Raw genomic sequence first — 19,625 nt, forward strand, 5'->3', positions numbered from 1 at the left:
CCTGGGTGGTCTTCAAGGAGAGGCTGGATAACCACCGGTCAGGTTTGGGCTACTCAAAGAAGGTTGAGACAGCCACCCCCTAGGGATGACACACTGGGCTGCCCTCCACTGTGCCTTCCATATCTCTTTCCTCCAGCCACCTACATTAAGGTTTACCTGCTTGAGAATGGAGCCTGCTTGGCCAAGAAGAAGACGAGGGTGGCCAAGAAGACATGTGACCCCCTGTATCATCAAGCCCTGCTATTCGATGAGGGTCCCCAGGGAAAGGTGTTGCAGGTAAGTGTCCTTGGGACAGAGGGTTCTGGGTAAAGCCAGGGCTTCAGTAGGGAGACCCTAAGCTTTCCTGTCTGAGGGCAGGGGTGGGCATGTGCTGAATGGCTGGGGCACTGCTCAAGAAGGGAAGGCAGGTGGGGAATTGGTGGGAACTTTTTCTTGTTACTGCTTTCCTTCTGGGGAGGACTCAGGAAATAGAAGTTAGTGGTGGCATTTGGCAGAACATGGCTGGGGGGCCTTGATGGGTCCAGGTAACTTAGGATGTAGATTGGAAATGGGCAACCTTGATTCTAATAAATCTAGCTCCAAATGGAGTGGGGGTGCCCCCCACTGGAAGTCTCCAAGTGAAGGCTAGATGACCCCTTGTTGTAGAGGGGACTCTTATTCTGTGAATTATAAAGCCGTAGATCCTCGGGGCACAAGGACCAACCTTCTGTGACTCTTAAATGTGTGTTGAATTCATGGAATTCTAGGATTTTGAGCTGGAAGTGACTTTAAAGACCTTCTAAGTCAACTTTTTCATTTTACAGATAAAGAAACTGAGGCCTGTTGATTTGCCCAAGATCACATAGGTAGTTGCCACGCTGAATTGAATTGAGCTGAGCTGAGCTGAGCTGAGCTAAATTGAACTGAGAGCAGCTAGGCCGTGCAGTGGCCTGGAATCAGGAAAACCTGAGTTTAAATCTGGCCTCAGACACACTTACTAGCTGCGTGACCCTGGCCAAGTCACTTAATCCTGCTTGCCTCAGTTTCCTCATCTGTCAAATAAGCTGGAGAAGGAAATGGCAAACCATTTCAGTATCTTTGCCAAGAATAACCCAAATGCAGTCATAAAGAGTCAGACACGACTGAAAAAATGCCTGAACAACACATAATATATAAATGTTATAGCTATAAACTTAATAACTGTGTAAGCCACAAGAATCGACCTTTCCAGAGGGAAACGGGCCAGTAGGGAGGGTCGGCAGCCCAGAGGGCCTGAAGCCAAGGGCAGGGTCTGCTGGGGATGGACAGGAATAAATGCACTTTTCTTTGAGTCAGGGGCCCCAGAGGCAGAGCAAAGAGCTGAGGCAAAGAGCAGGCCAGGAAGGGCTGGGAATCCCAGTCCTCAGGCTCAGGGGACTGTTTGACCTGAACTGTGAGAGGATCCTGGGTGTGCAGTCGAGCTGTTTTGTCTTTGTACCTGTTTGGAGTTCCCAGTATTTCCCTCGGCAGGATGATGGGGACTTAGCTAGCAAGCGGACCGGCAGCCGGCAGAAGCCTCCTGCCCGGCTCAGTGGTCAGAGCTGGATGGATGGATGAATGAGGCGGTGTTGTTCAGTCATTTCTCGGTCGTGTAACATTCTCTGTGACCCCGCTTGGGGTTTTCTTGGCAGAGACACTGGAGTGGTTTGCCATTTCCTTCTCCAGGTCATTTGACAGATGAGGAAACAGAGGCGAACAGGGTTAAGTGACTTGGCCAGGGTCACACAGCTAGTAGATGTCCAAAGCTGGATTTGAACTCAGGGAGATGAGTCTTCCTGATTCCCAGCCTGGCACTCTGTGCACTAGGGTGCCACCTGGCTGCCCCACAGCAGGAACAGTCATGGTTTATAGATGAGGAAACAGGCTCAGGAGCAGGATTTGAATAAGCCTCCCTGATTCCTAGTCAGGCACTCCCTCTGCTACCTGGAGCAGAAAGACGAGGGGGTCTAGGTGCCCATTCACGAGGGAGCCATTTGAACCAAATGGGAGATGGGCGACTTCAGTTAGAGATTAGGTCAGGAAGTTCAGGTGGTGTCCAGGATGAGGCGAGGTAGGCTTTTCATATGTAAATTAGTGGCATCCCCTGAAGTAGATTGCACTTGACTTAATAATCATAGTAGTAGTAGTAATTAATAGCTCCCATTCCCATGGTGCTTTAAGGCTTACAAAGCGAGTCTCTAATTATCTACACTTTGTCTTCTCCACTAAAACGTAAGCGCCGTCAGGCCAGGTTCAGCCTTCTGCCGTTCTTTGTATTCCTCGCTGCACAGTGGAGCGCCGAGCCTGGCTTCTGGTAGGCACTTAATAAAAAGATCTCGTAAATGAATCGTTCCCATTATACGAATGAGGAAACTGAGGTTCAGAGGAAAAAAAATATTTTGCCCAGGAACTGGATTTGAGTGCTTTGCTTACACGGCTCGGAGTCAGGATTCCAGCTTCAAAGCCAGGGGCTCTCTCCTTTCCACTCAGCTATCTGCTTTATTTTCCAAATCTACAGGTTCTGTTTTCCCTTCTATATAAATCCTAGACTTGTACCTTAATGATCTAGAGAGAAGCTGGGGAGAGATGGGTAAGAAAAGGGAGAGGGAAGAATAAAGAGAGATGACAAAAGGCATTTAGGGTTAATTGCAGTAATGAGGAGGAAGGGGAGGAGGAGGGAAAGGAGGAGAAGAGGGAGGGTGAGGAAGAGATGGGGACGAGGGGTGGAGTTGGGGGAGGAGGACTGGGACTAGCCAATTTCCCAAGCAGGTCAGAGTTCGATGACTCCAGCCAGGGGTTAGAGATCAAAGGGAGTTTAGGAATTAGTGAAGAAGAAGGCCCTGAGGCTGGAGACAAAGGTCCCCCTGAATCAGTTTCGAGAAGGAGCTGAGGCCCTGGGAAGCTGACATGGTTCAGTGAGGCCCAAAGCCTGGGGCTGGATCCTTTGAATGTACCAGTGTGACTCCGTCACTGCCCGGGTTCCAACAACTCAGTTCAGCTCCCAGATGAGAGGCTAAAGAGAGGACAGGGCAAAGAGAACGGGACAGATTCAGAGAGAAGTTCAGCACACAGTGTCCCAGGATGGGCTGTATCACGGTGGGCTGTGAGTTTCTCCATCATACATGGAACCTGTCAGAAACATGTGGAGTAGAAAGTGCACCAGTTAGGACCCCAAGTCTCCTACTTACACCCCATGTGTGACTTCAGTGTCTTTATCTGAAAAATGAGAGGGCTGGGGGTTCTTAACCTTTTTGACACCACTGGACCTTTGGACAGTTCAACGAAGCTTATGAAGAGGGCTTCTTAGAATCACGTTCTTAAATACATGAAATAAAACCCATAGGATCACCAAAGTAACCAATTATATTGAAATATAGTTATCAAAATATTTTAAGCCAAGTTCATGGACCCCCAAGTTAAGAACTATGAATAGAGAGCTGGAGTCAGGAAAACTCATCTTTCTGAGTTCAAATCCAGCCTCAGACACTTACTAGCTGAGTGACCCCGGGCAAGTCACCTCACCCTGTTTGCCTTAGTTTCCTCATCTATAAAATGAGCTGGAGAAGGAAAGGGAAAACCACTCCAGTATCTTTGCCAAGAAGAATCAGGCACAACTGAAAATGACCGAACAAATAACTGCCCCAGGCACTGTGCAAAGGGTGAGGGTTGCAAAGAAAGACAAAAACAGTCCCTGCCTTCAAGGAGCTCACATTTTAATGGGGGAAACAACATCAAAACAACCAGGTACAGATACCTGAGGAGCAGAGGAAAGTAATCCTCGAGGCAGAGGCACCAGCAGCTGTTGGGACTGGGCAAGGCCTCCTGAAAAAGGGCAGACTCGAGGTGAATCTTGAAATGCTCACCCTCTTTACCTCGCCTCTTAGCTTCCCAGACAAAGGAGACGGCAAAGAACACAAGTAGGCCAATAAGGTGGGCTTCTGACAACCTTTACGTGCCAAACCAAGAGCTTTATATTAGATCCTGGGAGTAATAGGGAGCCATGGGATTTTATTGAGCAAGAAAGTAACATGGTAAAATCAGCACTTTAGAAAAACCACTTTGGCAATTGAGTGGAGGACGGATTGGAGGGGGAAGAAACTCGAGGCAAAAGAAACAATTACAAATCCACTGAACAGTCGAGAAAAGAGATAATGACGGTGGCCATGTTAGTGGAAAGATGGAGAGACGGAGACAAGAGTGTCACGGAGGTAGAAAGGACAAAATTTCCACTTGTCGTCTTTTTTGGGAGGCAATCTGTGTGCCCAGGGCCACACAGATGTCAAGCATCAGAGGCCGGATCTGAGGTCCTCCTGCCTCCAGAGTCCATGCTCTATCCATTCAACCACCTCGCTGCCCCCATGGGACGAGATTTGCCAACAGATTAGATGTGTGTGGTGAGAGAGAGAGGAATTGGGGATGACAGAGTCTGCACACCTGGAGGACTGAAAGAATGGTGGCGCATGCCTCAGTAAGAATAAGAAAGTTTGTCAGAGAAATGGGTTTGAGGGCCAGCAGGATGACTTCCATTTTGGACAGGTGGACTTTGAGATGTTTATGGGCCATCCACTGTGACATGTCCAAGAGGTAACTGCTCATGGAGGGCTTTGGTCCTAGTGGGACTAGTCTAGTAGTTCTGGCTCAAGAGAGAGGTCAGGGCTAGATATTTAGATCTGGGTGTCATCAGCATAACTGAAGGCATAAAAAGACAATTGGACTAATGGGAGCTGATGAAATCACTAAGTGAGACAGCTGTTCATCCATTTTTTTTCCAAGAGAATCAGAGACATTACGGGGTGATATCTTAACTTGAGTATGAATCGGATTCAAGTGAGGCAAAGCTGTGCAAAGTCGTCAGACTCACTCTTTCTTCCAGAGTCATCAAAGTCCAGTGGCAAGACAAAGGTCTGGGTGACTGGCGATGGCCCGGGATGCAGAAAGTGAGACAGTATAGAGATAAAAAAAAGAAAAGGACCCAGGACAGAGCCATAGAGGGAAGGATAGATGGAGATCCAGCAAAGGAGGCTGAGAAGGGGCATTCATACAGACAGAAAAAGAACCAAGAAAGAGCAAAGTAGCCCAAACTCAGAAGGGAGAGAGTATCCAGAAGAAAGTGGTCAGCAGTGTCCCACACTGTAAAGAGGTCAAGAAAGATGAGGACTGAGAAGAAGCTGTCAGATTTGATAAGTAAGAAGTCAGTGGTAACTTTGGAGAGAGCAGTTTCAGGTGAATGCTGAGCTTGGAAGCCAGATGGTGAAGGACTAAGAAGCAAGTGCAAGAACAGGAAGTGTAGGCGGAAGGTATAGTTGGCCCTTCTGAAGGGTTTGGCTGAGTCAGGGAGGAGGAGCGGGATGGGATGACGGCTTGAGAGGATGGTCAGGCCTATGTAGGGAATGCTTTTTAAGAAGAGGGGAGAGCTGGGAGGATTCGTAAGCATTCAGAAAAGGAACTAGACTATTTGCAATGAAAAAGCCGGGGGGCAGGGGTCTCACCTCTCAGCGCCTTCTTCCTTCCCTCGTCGCAGGTGATTGTCTGGGGAGACTACGGGCGCATGGACCACAAGTGTTTCATGGGAATGGCCCAGATCGTTCTGGAGGAGCTGGATCTGAGCAATGTGGTCACCGGCTGGTACAAACTCTTCCCCACGTCTTCTGTGGCCGACTCCACCTTGGGTCCCCTCACCCGGCGTCTCTCCCAATCTTCCCTGGAGAGCTCGACCAGCCCCTCCTGCTCCTAGGGAGATGGGGATGTGGACCTCAGGAAGGCGAGGTCGGCGAAGGCAGGCCGGGATGTGTGTGGGGAGGGATGTGGGTCAGCCTCCTCGCCCTCCCCCAGGTGGCTCACTGTACATAGCATCTTGCCATCTCTTCCTAGAACAACTTCCTCATGCTCTACTGGCCTACACATTTTGCTGTCTGGGCCATCTCAGCAGGCAGGAGAAGACTCCTCTGTGTGTACGTGTGTATGTGTGTGTGCGTGTACATTTCTGGGTATATATGTGTGTGTACACAATCCATGTACATGTATATATACGTATACGTACACGTTTCGGTATACCTGTATGTGTACGTGTCTATTTGTACATCTCTATGTATGCACATGTATCCAGTCCATGTACATATATGTATGTGTATGTCCAGAGTTAAAGAAGCCGGGGCCGTCTCATGCATATCCAGCCCCAGTGAATGCAACAGTCCAGTCTCCATGTCATCGTGTCTCTTGGCTGAGGAGCCAGGCGTGTTTGTGTTGTCTTTCCTGAGGGTCTCTGAGGAGGGTGACCGTTCCACCGTCCATCCATCTGCCTGACTCCACTGCCTGTATCGTGAGCTTCCTCAGTTTCCCTTCCACTGTGCTGGTTTCCCACCTGTTTTTCCTTCTAGGAAAAGATCTGACCAAACGAACCCTCTTGAGCACTGTTGGCCCACCCCTCCCTTTTGGGGAACGTAGCGCCCGATGTAGCCTGCCGCAGGCAGACCTCACCCTTGCTGCAGACCTGCTGGGGGAGTTCTCCCCGACCCAGGAGCCTCTGCCCACTGAGGGCCTCCTTCCTCTTCTAGCATCTTTCCTCAGCGCTGGCACCTCATTCAATGCATCTTGTAGCATGTAGTGCGTGCACAGGGCGAGGCTCGCAAGGGCAAACAAAGGGGCCTGGAGTGCTTAGGAAGCTAAGACCTCTTGTGCCTCCCCGAATGGTCCTGGATTCATCATTCGCCCTCCTTGCATGTGAAACATCTTCCATTCCCGTGTAGCTGCCAGGAGATGCCAAGTGTCTTTCATGACTGTGTCATCCTGGGAGCAGGAGAACAGCAATCAACACACCACTTGGCTCTCTGATTCCCCTCTCTCAACTCACGAGGAGACTGTCCATATGGGGCCCTGGCTGGTGGTCAGAGAACAGCTTCTCCAAGAATGGCTTTGAGCCCATCAGAAGAGTGATGTTCTGCTGCCAACTTTGAGCTGTACCTCAGAAGGACACCCCTCCCCATCCCCCACCATGGTAGTGGAGGGGGATAATTCCTGAAGAAAACCCTTTACCTCACTAAGGCTCTGTGGGTGACTCAGGCTACTGCTGACATCAGACTCTAGGTTTGGAGGTGTTTCCACCAAAGATCGAGCAAAGCCCAAGGGCCCTCCATCTTCAGTTCCCTGGCACTAAGCCCCTCATCTTTTGTGCCTGAGTGTCTCCAGCACTTGCTCCTCTCGTCTCTGAGGGTCTCCTCAGGGAAGGAGGTCCTCTACCCTTCTTCCAGGAGTGAAACAACTCAGTTCTCACCCTGGACCCCTGGGACTACCAAGACCACCAATTCTTTACCAAGCAATACGTGTCGCTTCCCAAGCCCTTGCCTCTTTTGACCCTCTGCTACTCCCTAATGGATTCTGGCCAGAGCTTGCCCAGGAGGTTGTGCACCATTAGTCTCCTCTGGATTTGCATATGTATGTGCATATGTGGGGGAAATCAGGCTAGCTCTGAGCAAAGGGTCTATCCTTCTGTTGAGGTCAAAGCTATGGTTCAATGATGGGACCCTTGAAAAACCCTTGTACCCTTTGGATGCCACCCAGCCACAGGCACCTTGCTCTGGTTTGGAATAAGTGACATACTTGAACGCAGTATCTGCCAGCCCTGCTTGGGACACAGGAAGAGCCCCTTCCCCTGGGCTGGGTTTTGTAGGCTCACTATCGGGCAGTCTTCTGCCTCCTGCATCCAGGCTTGGGAATGTTTTCTTTTTGGCCACTAGGACCTTCTCATTCTCTTGAGAAGTCCATGCAAGGCTTTCTCTGGGCTGGAGGCAGAGCATATATCTGATTGATAGAATATAAGGCAGGCCCAGGGAGGTGTTCTCAACACCAAGCCTGAGCTCTAGGGGTGGCAGAATCAGGTCATCTGGCTTTTCTCCTGTAGCTTTGAGGCTTTCTTCTAGGAAGTCTCCCTTTCATGCCTCAGGAAGACAAGGCCTGTCATTCTTCATCAACAGGCAAAAGGGAAATGTTACTCAGGCAAATGGAGTTGGAGCAGCCGGAAGAAGGATTCTGGCTATGTGCTTTGGGCCAAACTTTTCCCAAAGCAGGGTGGGAGGGCAATCAAAGACCCTAGCGGCACCTCCAAAGGGGATCATTTTCCTTGGCTGGGATTGGCCCAAGAATCACTGGGGGAACAATTGATGTCTGTGTTACCTAGACTCTGGCTGGGTGTCCTGACAGTGTAAGAGTGTGAGTGTGTGGGGGGTGGAGGGGAGCGCACATGTGGTCACGCATTTGCGGTGTATGCCTACCTGCAAGTCACAAGGGTGAAGAGAATAAGGATTATTCCAGATAATCCTGGAGCTTTGCCAGCTGACCTGAAAAATGGGAGTCCCCAGTAAGGACGAAACCATCCGTACCCTGTCTTCTTCCCCAGCCGAGTAGGAAGGGGTTTCCCCTTCTCAACTGAGAGGCTTGCTCTTCCCAAAGCTGGGGAAGGGGCTGGGATGGTGAGCTTTTTGTCCCATGTCAAAGATCAGGGCCCCCTTGTCACATTATCTAGTCATAATAGATGGCACAGTGAATGGATGTCTTTTTCTCAGAAACAAACACAGTCTGTCCCAAGTTCTCATGATCCCTTCTGAGTTCTCCCAAAGGCTTGTGGTCAATTTGGGGTGACATAGACACAGTCAGTGGTCACCCAGGGCCAATCAGGTGGTGATGCCAGTTGGGGACCCTGGTGGTCTTTGGGTGCAGCTGGTATGGTCATCTTCAGGGAGGTCACCCCTCAGGAGGTACTGCCTGGGGTTAGTGTCAACCTGTGGATGGATAGAGGGAGGCTATATTTGAGGAAGGATGATGAACACCTGGAACCCAAGAGGAGAGTGACCAGGATGGAGGGGAGGTGCAAAATTATCTGTTAGAGCACTGACAGAAGGAACTAGATTAATTTAGTTTGAAGAAGACTTGGGGGAAAGGGGTTATCACTGGAAGGAGGAATCAGACCTGTGTTCTGCTTGATCCCAGAGGGCAGAGCTAGAACCAGTGAGAGCAAGTTAGGAGGCAGCTTTCAGTGTGAGAGGTATAGAGACAATATCCATGTCTTCTTGGCTTTAAAGCTAGCTCCTCTAACCCCTATACCATGCTGCCTCTCTGCTATAAATCAGACTTGCTTCACATTGGAATGGACCTCCCTAGAAGGTAGTGAGTTTCATGTCATCAGAAAGGACCTTAAAGATCATCTGCTTCTAAAATGAAGTCTGGGTCACCAGTCAGAGATGCTATAGAAGAGATCTCTGGACCAGGTGCCTTCTGAGGTCCCTCCAGCTTGGTGGGAGATGGGGGGGGCACAGAGTGACCAGGGAGTGTGTGAGCACACCCAGAGCTGAGACTTCTATGACAGTGTAGTCACAGGCCAGGGTCCTCCTGAAGCCTAATGTGTCACATTCAGAGCCGTTATCCACAAGTGCTGGCATTGGGTGGCCTGTGGTGGCACTATTCCCAGAGAGGGGGTTGGCATTGAGGAAGGTTCAGCCAGGTCTTCGCCCTATTGCCACCTGAAGGCTGGCCCTTACCTGACCATGTCAATCTTCCATTCCTTAGTGCCTGGATCAAAGGTCCCATGGGATGTGGCTATACCTTCCCACTTACCAATCCTTCTCTAAGGAAAGGGCAACAACCCATTTTTCTTGGAAACCCATTCATATGAACCATTTGCCTAGTGTAACTTACTTTCCCAGGTGTGCATGAGAACATGGTCATTCCGCACCTTTATGTTCCTGTGTGCATACCTGTGTGATGTGTAGATAGACTGTCTATAAAGGCATCTGTTTCTTGTGGGTGTTTGTAGCATCAATGTGGGGGTTCTAAACTTTGTAGCAAGTACCAATCAGGGAGGTCTCCTTGGCCTTCCCACCTGTGAAGGGCACAGAGACACCCCAGACCTTGTGTCTGCTGCCTAGGAGTCAGAATTTTGCTTGCTTGGCTCCAGCCTGGGGCAGACCTAAAGGTCCTCTCCTTATAGGCTTAAGGAAGTTGTACCCTTTTGGCAAGGGGTGGAAAGTAAGCAAAATTGCTTCATTGCCTCTGCTCCCTTTTCTTAGTAATTTACCCCAATGCTATGGGCACATGAGCTGGTCAGCCAACTGTCATCAGAGGCAAGAGAAGGGAGCTAGTCCCAAGGTCTACACATGGACACAGCTTGGTCTAGACTTCCATTCCTTTGTTCAGCTAGAGCCCAGAACTGGAAGGAGGCAGAAGCACTGAGTATAGGCGAGTGCAGAAGGGTGCTCCCTTTAGCCTTCAAGGCAGTAGATGGTGTCAGACAGCTGTGAGCTCCAATACGGTTATGACCAAAGGCGGGCCTCTTCACAAGGGTGGCCAGCAGAAGCTTGATTTGGTTGGCTAAGGAGTTTGACCTATTCTTTCTCGAGGCAGCATCCTCCCCCAAGAAACTCAAGACCCCGTTCTGATTTTCCAGTCTCCTATGGGTATTTGTTGGGGTGGAGAAGATAGCTATAAAAATGTCAGATGGCTGTCTTAGGGTGTATCTCAGAGGAAGAAGAAAACCCCCTTCCAAGGGAAAGCAGGCTTCCTTTGGAGTAAATCTACAAAAGAACCATAGCTAGAAAGGACAGGAAGGCAGATCCCCCTTGGAACTCTGGTCGAGACCATTTCCAAGACCCTTACCCCTCCCTTCCTCACCCCCCATTCCATCTTGGAGAATATCACATGTTAATCATCTCGGCATCTGGCCCACATCCTGGGGAATGCTGGCGTTTCTCAGGAACAAGGCCTGGAAACTGGGTCCTCCATGGAATGGAAACCCACTCAGCTCACTCTTCCTGGACTCATGTGGGCTGATGAACTTGACCACTGCTCCAGGGAAATTCCAGCAAGCAAATCTTTGTGCCTGCTATCCAGAGGAAGCAGATGCAATGTTCTGAAGGTACCACATACTTCCAAGCAGATTCCTTTGGAGATGAGATGTAGCACAACCCTACCCGAGAAGCAATGCTGGGAGCCCTGTCATACAGCTGGGGTCCTCTCCACCTCACCACTCACTATTCCAGTGATTGGCAGGACCCACTGGCCCACTCCCACTAAGGCTCTGGTTATCAGGATACCTCACATTTTTATAAGCAAAGATGGTGGCATGGCTTAAGCTGTGCTGTTTCATTATGTCTGTCATCCTGTCTGTGTCTAGCATCTAGGGAGGGGAAGGGAGGGCATGCCTGGGGAAGGAGGCTACCAGTGCCTGAACATCAATGTGGATTCCTGGTGGCTGGCAGTGGGCATCTGAGGCTTTTGAGGAAGGTGATGAAGCAGATGTGGGAACCTTTTGTATGTTGTCTAAGGCCTGGGACCAGGAGGAAATGTCCCTAGCTCTCTTCTTGCCACCTCCCTTCAGAGCTTATGGAAGGAGACACTGCTATGTGCCTCAGCAATGTTCCTTAGTCTGAAAGAAGATGGGAACATCCACTGATGTTAGCCTGTCTGTTGCTCTCTGCAACACCCCTTTCCCCTTCATTCCTGTATGTTTCCATTTCACAGAGAATGGAAAAAGCAAAAAAAAAAATTTTTTGTGCAAAGAAGAATCACGTGCTGCATCCGAAAATACGTCTGTGATGTTCTGTAACGACTTCTCCAGTTCCCGCAGGGGGTTCTTTCTGAGGCCTGGATGCTGACTGAAAGGCCCCAGTCCTGCTGGGAAAGGATTGCTCTGTCAGAGAGACGTTAAGTCTCAGAGCGATGTTTGCGATGCCAAAGAGGGCACCCTGGCTCCCTTTGGAGAGAGCTGCTCTTGTTGAACCGCCCTGATGCCTCGCGAACGTGAGCACTTTTGATGCTGGTGGCCTTGTTTTCTTTAAAAGGGCTCAATCTTTCTGTGTAGCAAAATCTGTCCCCTCTGCATCATGTCCCCCCCCTCCCCGGCTTCTTCCTTCACACTGCCACAGACATCAGGGAAACCCAGGAGTTCAGCTCCCGTACCCCCAGAAGACCTCCAAGTTGGTGCAGGAGGCATGAACAACCCACTCCTCACCCCTGAAAAAATATGTCATCACCTGGAAGTTTTCTAAGTTGGAATTTAAAATGATGCTAGCAGGTGGTGCTGATGAGTAAAACACTAATGAGGCAAGGAGAGCTTGACCAGTCAGGAGAGCTGAACAGCGGCCCATCCGCTCAGGGGTCCTGAGAAGCAACTGGTCACAAGCCAGAGATTAGAGGAGGCATCAGGGTGTCCCAGAACCCTGGACTGAGCATCAGGAGGCAAGAGTTCAAAGTTCTACCACTAATTGGCTCTATGCGTGTGTGTGTGACCTTAAGCATATTTCTGCCCTTCTCTAGACGTCAGTGTCAAATTGGGTGGGGATGAATTATATGATTGTTAAAGGGCTCTTCCAGTGAAAACTAGAAGATCTCTAAGGGTCCCTTCCAGCTCAATCAGAAGAAAACTGAGCTGAGAAGATGGTATACCCCACCCAGGATTAGGAGCTGTCCAGCCTGACCCCAGGTTACCATCTTCTAGAGATCAGCTAGTAACACCGGTGCCCGCATGCTGCTTTTGAGGAGAAAACCAAAAATTTTCACTTAATTTTATACCCTTCCTTTGAAGGAGCTATACTCTTAACTCCTTCCTTTTCTTTCCCCACCAGGATGAAAGATAAAGGGTACCTTCAAAAACCATCCCAGTCCTGCTGAAAATTCTCACGTCTCAAGGTGCTAATGTGTCCTGATCTTCCTCCTGGCAGTTTTAAACTCCTCCTAGGGTTCAGGGACCATCGTGGTGCTGGTCTCTCTTGTGATTCTTGCTTCCCTGGAGCCCTCCATGAAAATGCTAAAATTACAGACACCTTAGGCGTGGGGGAGGGGGAAGAAGAGATCAGCCCTTGCCAATAATCACCTCAACAAAGTTTGGGTTTGGGTTTATTATTTATTTTAGTTAAAACCATTTCTCCTCTGCCAAGACACTCTTCCCCAGCCCCACCAAATTAGCATTTTCCAAACCAGGTTGTGTAGAAGCATACTGTCTAAAGGGATGTGAACAGGGTTCCCTGGAGATTATCATACTAGTGATAACTCTAAAACATCCTTTAAAGGATCTCTATTTCACCAGGGTGTTTAGGAGGGGATCCTTCTCCACTGATGCCTTTGGCAGTCCCTCTATGACTTAGTAGGCAATTTCATAAGTTGAATTTTATTATTTTTTTGGCTACAGCATCACCTTGTGGTCTTCAGATGAACCTCTAGAATATGTCCAGACCTGCGATTTTCACCAGTGTTGGAGACACCTGGTGAGAAGGCAACTGCTTAGCAACTCACAATCTTAGAGCACTGTATGGGGGGTGGGCATTGAGAGGTTGTGACTTGCCTAGGTTCACACAGCTAGTTTCAGAGGAGTACTTGAACCCAGGTTTTCCTGGCTCTGAAGTCAGCTGGTCCTTTACCACTAAGCTACACTGCCTCTCAAATATATTATGAATAAAAAGTACTTGAGGATTCCTCATGAAATGAGCACCCCCATCCACTGACAGTGTTTCAGTGACTTAGAATTAGTGGCCAAAAAAATCACAACCTCCAATTAACCTGGTGACAAGCCTAAGACCTAAGCCTAGATGGTCCTCAGATGACACACCGAGTTCATCTGAGTTCCATAGATGATGGAAAATGACATTGCATGTGGCAATATTTTGATGTGAAAAATTTCCCTAAGTTGGTTTTATGTCAAGGGTATTCCAGATGCTTAGACAAGTACTCCTCGGTTCCCTCACTCTATTTGAAGCTCCCATGGGCTCTGTGGCCAAAAAAAAAATGGGAAGCATGGCTCTAAAAGAATGGAATTCAACTAATTGTTTGTTTAGAAAAAGCAGTTGAAATGGTCAATTCTGGAAAATCAGTGTGAAGGAGGAGTTAAATTAAAAAAAAAATCCCCAAAGCTGAGGAGGGACTTAAGGGGACTAACCAAGTGTACTAATATGATAAAAACTAAAGGCATTTTAGAGCTGTGGTCTGTAATGTGTCCTCTGCGTGTGCGTGTGCGTGGGAGGGGGAGGGGGAGGGGGGAATCTTTTGAACATGCATATTTTTGTGGTTCTGTGCAGCAGGCTGAGGGCCGGGGAAGGGGTGCATGCTCTTTTGTACAATATTCTTGCCAATTTCCCCAAGGAGAAAATTCTTTTTACGGCTTCTCCCTGCATGTACAGTATTTGGGCAGCAAGTATGGATGATTAAAGTCAAGTCTGAAAACTGGTTTGTTGGATGGCTCCTTTGAATTATCTGTCCTGTGAAAGAGGGGAAACATCTGGCCACTGGGGATGGATGTTAAAGCAGTTCAAAGGCCCCACCCAAGAGGCAGGAAGGTAGAGGTGAGAGAGCACTAGGGGTCTGCTGTCATGTCCACTGGACATACGTCATTTTCTCCGTCAGCTGGTTTTTCCTATGAGAATGTATTGGACTAGATAATTTCTAAGGTCCTTTCCAGTTCTGACAGCCAGGATCTTAGGATTGAGAAGTGGAAGGGACCCTGGAGGCCAAGTCCAATACCTTCACTTAAGAGACAAGGAAAGTGGGTCCCAGACACCTTACCTAAGGTCACAGGCAGTAAGAATAGCAGAATTGGGATTCAAATCAAGGAGTGGAACACCAAATGCAGTTCTTTCAAACATGATACTATACTTCATCTCATGATGGAAGGATGGAGAGGTCTTGGAGTCAAAGATCTGCCTCCAGTGCTTACTATCTTTGTGACCCTGGACAAGTCACTTGACCTGAGTGTTTCCCCCTCTCTAAGATGAGGGAGTTGGACTCAGTGGCCTCTCAGTTCCCTTTAAATCTATGAATGTAGGACCCTTTCCTGAAGTCCCGGATGTCTTTGTCCTGCCTTCACAATGCAGTGCCTCATACAGAACAATCCCCTTTGGTATTTTATTCACGGCCACCACCTTGGGGCTCTGCTGCTGGCCCTTCAGCCTCCCCATGCACAAATTCTCACTGGAAAACCAGACCCCAAATGACTCCACTTGATAATTTACAAGGCCCTCTTGTGAGGGAGGGTGCAGGTAGTCTTCCTCCTTTACATATATAAGGTCATGAGGTCCTGAGGCTCAAAGTAGAAGCAATTTGCCCAAAGGCACACAACTGCTCAGTAGATGAATTTCAGACTTCAAGGTGTGCCCTCAGAAAGCACCCCCTCAAAGCAGGACAGCGCAAAGGTTATGACTGATACTAAATTTTTTGATGCTAAATTTTTAGTCTAAATTAAAATTTTAGCCTTTCTTTTAGATGCACTCACTCCCCGATTTCATGGCTGATCTTAAGGATTGAAAAATGCCAGCTAATGTCCCAGCACTCCCTTCCTGGTGCTTTGAGAAAAGTCATGGTGACCCCTAGTGGCACAGTGGCCCCTAGCAGCCTGGCTCAGAAAGAAGGCTACTCCAAGCTGGGTCCAATTGACAACGGATCTAACGCTTTAGTATTTCGGTAGGTGGACTGAAGCCCTGTCCATGACCCTGATGTGGTTTCTGTCTCAAGGATTTATGTGCTAGGCCCAGCTCCTCGCACAAAAGCTCTGGGCTTGGTCAATTCCGAGTTCCAGAATGTGTTCCAATTCCTCCTGAGGCTAGTGGCCAATAGAAAGAGGTCTGAATTTGACTTTCAACATGCAAACTATGGGGCCTCCCTTCTACCCCAAACCTTGCATGTCGAGATAGCCTTTCCAGCACCCTATTTATGGTCCGAGCCTTTGGTAAGTGAGTTATATCAAATATCTAAAGACACTGGATACTAGGGAAGTGGAGAGACTAATTTCCAAGCTCAGTCATGATCTTCCCAAGATTTCTCCTCTAGTAACCAAAAGTTGCTCACTGGCCCACAGAAGTCAGGCACTGCCTAGAACCCAAGTGTCCAAAGGCCATGGTCTTTGGTGGTTCAGGGTGCCCTCTACTCTAGGACCTTCTCTTTATCTCTCACACATACACACATATGGTCAAACACACGGCATCTCACTGCAATATTTATTAAGGAATTTACATATACACAGGAGAAAGTCAACCGAAAATTTTGGTTCACGCAAATGAAATATTTTAAGCAAAATTTTTTTGTTTTGATTTTCTAGTGAGGTGAATGGTGATTGACAGGAAAGCTGCCTGGGGTCTCTGCCTTATGCACAGCATAAAATATGCAAGAAACAGAGGTGCCAGGGCTACCCCAGAACAAATAGGACTGCAGGGATAGGAAGGTGGGGAGGCATTGATTAGGACAGCAGATAACACATTTTTAAAACTGTAAGAAAAAAAAAACTGGCAATAGCTCTTAGCTGCCAATAAATTAACTCTTCTGTTAGTTTGTTAATCTAAATTTTTTTTAAACCACCACCACCCTGGTTTGGATGGGAAAATAAACAATAAAAAGCCATTCATGAGAAGGGCAAGCTTCCCATTCTTGCCATGTGTGCATGAGGCTTGTCTCCAGGCAGCAAAGCCTCACAGTGACTTGGGTTCCAATGACAAGGACTAAAGCCACAGACAGAGGACTGCCTGGAACAGAGCAGAATGACCGTGGCTCTCCCTCCCTTGGCTCAGACTGAGCCTGGTAACCCCCCATTCACAAAGACCCATGATTGGAGTTTGATTACAATCCCCTTCTCTACTCAGCACTCCTCTCATCCCTCCCCCACCCAAAAGCAAATTAAAAAAAAAGACACGTGGGTGATACAGAGTGGCCTCTAACCCTCTCTCTCAGTGCCGGAACAGTCCCCATAGACCTCTCTGAGGCTGTGGGGGCAGATGCTGCCTCCTCTCCGGAAAGGGCTCCAGGGGTGTGCAATCCAGTGGTGCCAGGGTGTGCTCTGCTACCTCCTCAAGAAGGGATGCACACCAAGGCTCTGAGGGTCATATGGGGCATGGGCAGCAGAAAGCAGGTCTCAGGTATGGGGGGCAGGGCGCGTGGGGGGCAGGAGGAAGGGGGGAAGTAATCAGGCTGGATGGGAGGCCAAACCCTGTACGTCTCCTAGAGCAGTTTCAAACAAAACAGGAAGAGGTAGAGAGGGAAGCAGGAGAGGAGAGAGGAGGGAGGTTTTGGGAAAAGAAGTGGTAACAATGCAGGTGCTCCGCTTTTATTTCCACATCTGAGTACTGAGCGTCTGATTGGCTGCCTGGCCATTCCCACCGCCCATCGACTGTCCATAGCTCATCATGCCATTGGTACCGTAGAAGTTCATTCCGGCCATCTGCTGGGTCATCTGGAAGGGAGAGAGGAAGTTTTCAAGCCCTGATGGTAAGGACCAAGCGTGAGTCAATTCATGCAAAGATGGGGCCCCTGGCTTTGTGCTAAGGGAATTTGCTGCTTGTGGTGGGTCTAAGGAAAAAAGTTTAAAATATAGCATGAAGCTTGGAGACCAATTCGTGGATGAGGGGTCTCCCAGACACAAGCTGCATGGCCATGGGTTAAGAAATTAGCCTCTCCTGAGATTCCAGTTCCTCATCAGTATAATGGGGAAAATATACTACCCACCTGACGGGATTATGTGGAAAACACTTTGTAAACCTTAAAACCATTTAGAAATTGGAATGGTCATATGCTCATTGTAGTAGGCAGTTCTCAAAGATTACACCAATGAAGCATCCACTCTGGCAGCTCCTACACCCACTGATTCTGTGATGGACATGTCTGTCACCTCAGGACCAGCTCAGCTGAATGAAAAGGCCCAAGTCACTAATTTGGCTGCAGAGTAATGACGTCACAACAATCTTCAAAGACAGTTTATTTGTAGAGGAACTGTGACCTGGGTGGGTCGGTGAGTGACCACATGGATGAAATTATAGAGATCCTTCAATGCTGAAATATATTATTTTACTAATTCCTATTTTTAGAGTGCTTTAAAGTTAGCAAAATTATTTCCTCGTCAAAATCCTATAAATTAGGTAGAGGAGATGCTATAGATGACAACTAAATGACAACACCGATTTCTGGCGACTTACACGTGCACAAATGAAACTACTGGAAGGAACCTAGAAAGCATTCTTAAAGATTAGGAAATCTTTGGCAAGAAGCTGAAGATCTTGGGGCACAGATGGTGTTCTCATCACTTCTGCTGAAAGCAAGAGAGTCAGAAGAGAAAGAGGCTTGGAAAACAACGAAGAGGTTAAGAAGAATGGTATGTGAAAGGAAAATTTAGATTTCCGTGTTATGGCTTAAAATATGGGAACGACAGGATCCTAGTCAGGAATGGAGTGGACCTGACAAGGGACAGTAAAAATCTAAGTGCTTAGAGGCTTGCAAATCTAACAAAACGGACTTTAAACAAACGAACAAACAAAAAAAAGTCATGGAGATAACTGCCTTTGTACTTCTACCAAGAGAACAGGAACAATCACAGCAGGGAACCTAACAAGTTCCCAAGAGACAACAACCAAGAAAGGAGCCAATCGCACTCTTGGCCTCCAGTATCAATACACAAATTTGCAATGTATAAGCTAACAAGAAGCAGAGACCCTAATACAGAGGCAAATTTGACTTCATAGGTATCACTGACACTAGCACTGGCTATATCATGCAGATATAGAGTCTTATTCAAGAGACAGGCAAAAAAATGAGAGCAAAAGAGCATTACATATTAAGTAAATCCAGGGGGGAAAAAAGGTGGGAAATGTGTTGAAGATCAAGGCAGACAAAAACAGAAGTGAAATGGGTATAGGACCATACTAGAAACCACCTGGGTAAAAAGGAAATACATGGAGAGTTTGGGAAGAGTCACAAGCCTAGCACAAAGGCTTGATTATCCAGGCATCTGCCAGAGTGCTCTCTCTTCCAAAAGCAGAATAAATAATGTCCTGAATTGCTTCAATGATACTTTCTTCCTCCAAACAGGTCTAAGAAACCAACAAAGAGAACTGCTATTCTGGGTCTGCTTCTCACCAAAAATGTCCTGGGATGGAAAAGATAGGAACGTTGGGAAATGAACAAATTAACTTAGAACTTGTGATAGGGAGGAAGTCCAGGAAGAATCTAAAATGCATTATACATTTGGGTAGAGCAAATTTCTGTTTGCCTCTGTTTTCAAAGTGGCTAATAGGGGGTTGATATCCAGAACTGTCAGGGAGATATTAAGACAACGCCTAGCTGGCCTTGATAAGTTCAAGACATTCAACCTAGACAAACTATATAGTACAGTAGTGATGTGATTGCTGAGCTATCTGGAACAGGTCGAAGGACTGAAGAAGGGAAAAAAATGTCCCAATTTCCCAAAAGAGGGAAGACACACTAAAGCTTGCAAACTATATGGCCAGTAAGCTTTGCTCTGAGTCCTGGCAAAATTCTAAAACATACTATTAAAATGACGGTAAATGAACACCTATGACAGGAACCAGTGATCACAAGGGGCCAGCATAGCCTCATCAAAAACGGGTCATAGAAACCTGAGAAAACTCACAATGACTGATGCAGAATGAAGTAAGCAGAACCAACGGAACCACTTACACAAGGACAACAACAATGTAAAGACAAATAACTTTGAAAGACTTTAAGAAGTCTCATCAATGAAGTGACCAGCCATGATTCCAGAAGACCGATGATGCAGCATGTTACCCACCTCCTGACAGTGAAGTAAAGGTCTAAAGATTCCTAAGACATGAATCCTTGGACATGGCCTATGGGGGGAATTTGTTTTTCTTGAC

The 19,625-nt window shown here is 47.9% G+C and overlaps 2 protein-coding genes across 3 annotated transcripts in view; one reads left to right on the forward strand and one right to left on the reverse strand.

Moving 5' to 3' along the window:
- Positions 1-14,195, forward strand: part of RIMS3 (regulating synaptic membrane exocytosis 3) — a 35,235-nt gene extending 21,040 nt beyond the window's left edge. The window contains exons 7-8 of the mRNA XM_036744651.1: positions 137-276; positions 5,519-14,195. Coding sequence (XP_036600546.1) covers positions 137-276; positions 5,519-5,731 — 353 coding nt within the window. The 3' untranslated portion in view covers positions 5,732-14,195. The remainder of the gene's footprint in view (positions 1-136; positions 277-5,518) is intronic.
- Positions 14,196-15,951: 1,756 nt separating this feature from the next.
- The window catches only part of SMAP2 (small ArfGAP2), a 55,396-nt gene continuing 51,722 nt past the window's right edge, over positions 15,952-19,625 (reverse strand). For both annotated transcript variants that reach the window (XM_036744637.1, XM_036744638.1), the window contains exon 10: positions 15,952-17,191. In XM_036744637.1, the coding sequence (XP_036600532.1) occupies positions 17,066-17,191 (126 nt within the window). In that variant the 3' untranslated portion in view covers positions 15,952-17,065. The remainder of the gene's footprint in view (positions 17,192-19,625) is intronic.

Source organism: Trichosurus vulpecula, chromosome 2, assembly GCF_011100635.1.
Source record: "Trichosurus vulpecula isolate mTriVul1 chromosome 2, mTriVul1.pri, whole genome shotgun sequence".
Lineage (NCBI taxonomy): Eukaryota > Metazoa > Chordata > Mammalia > Diprotodontia > Phalangeridae > Trichosurus > Trichosurus vulpecula.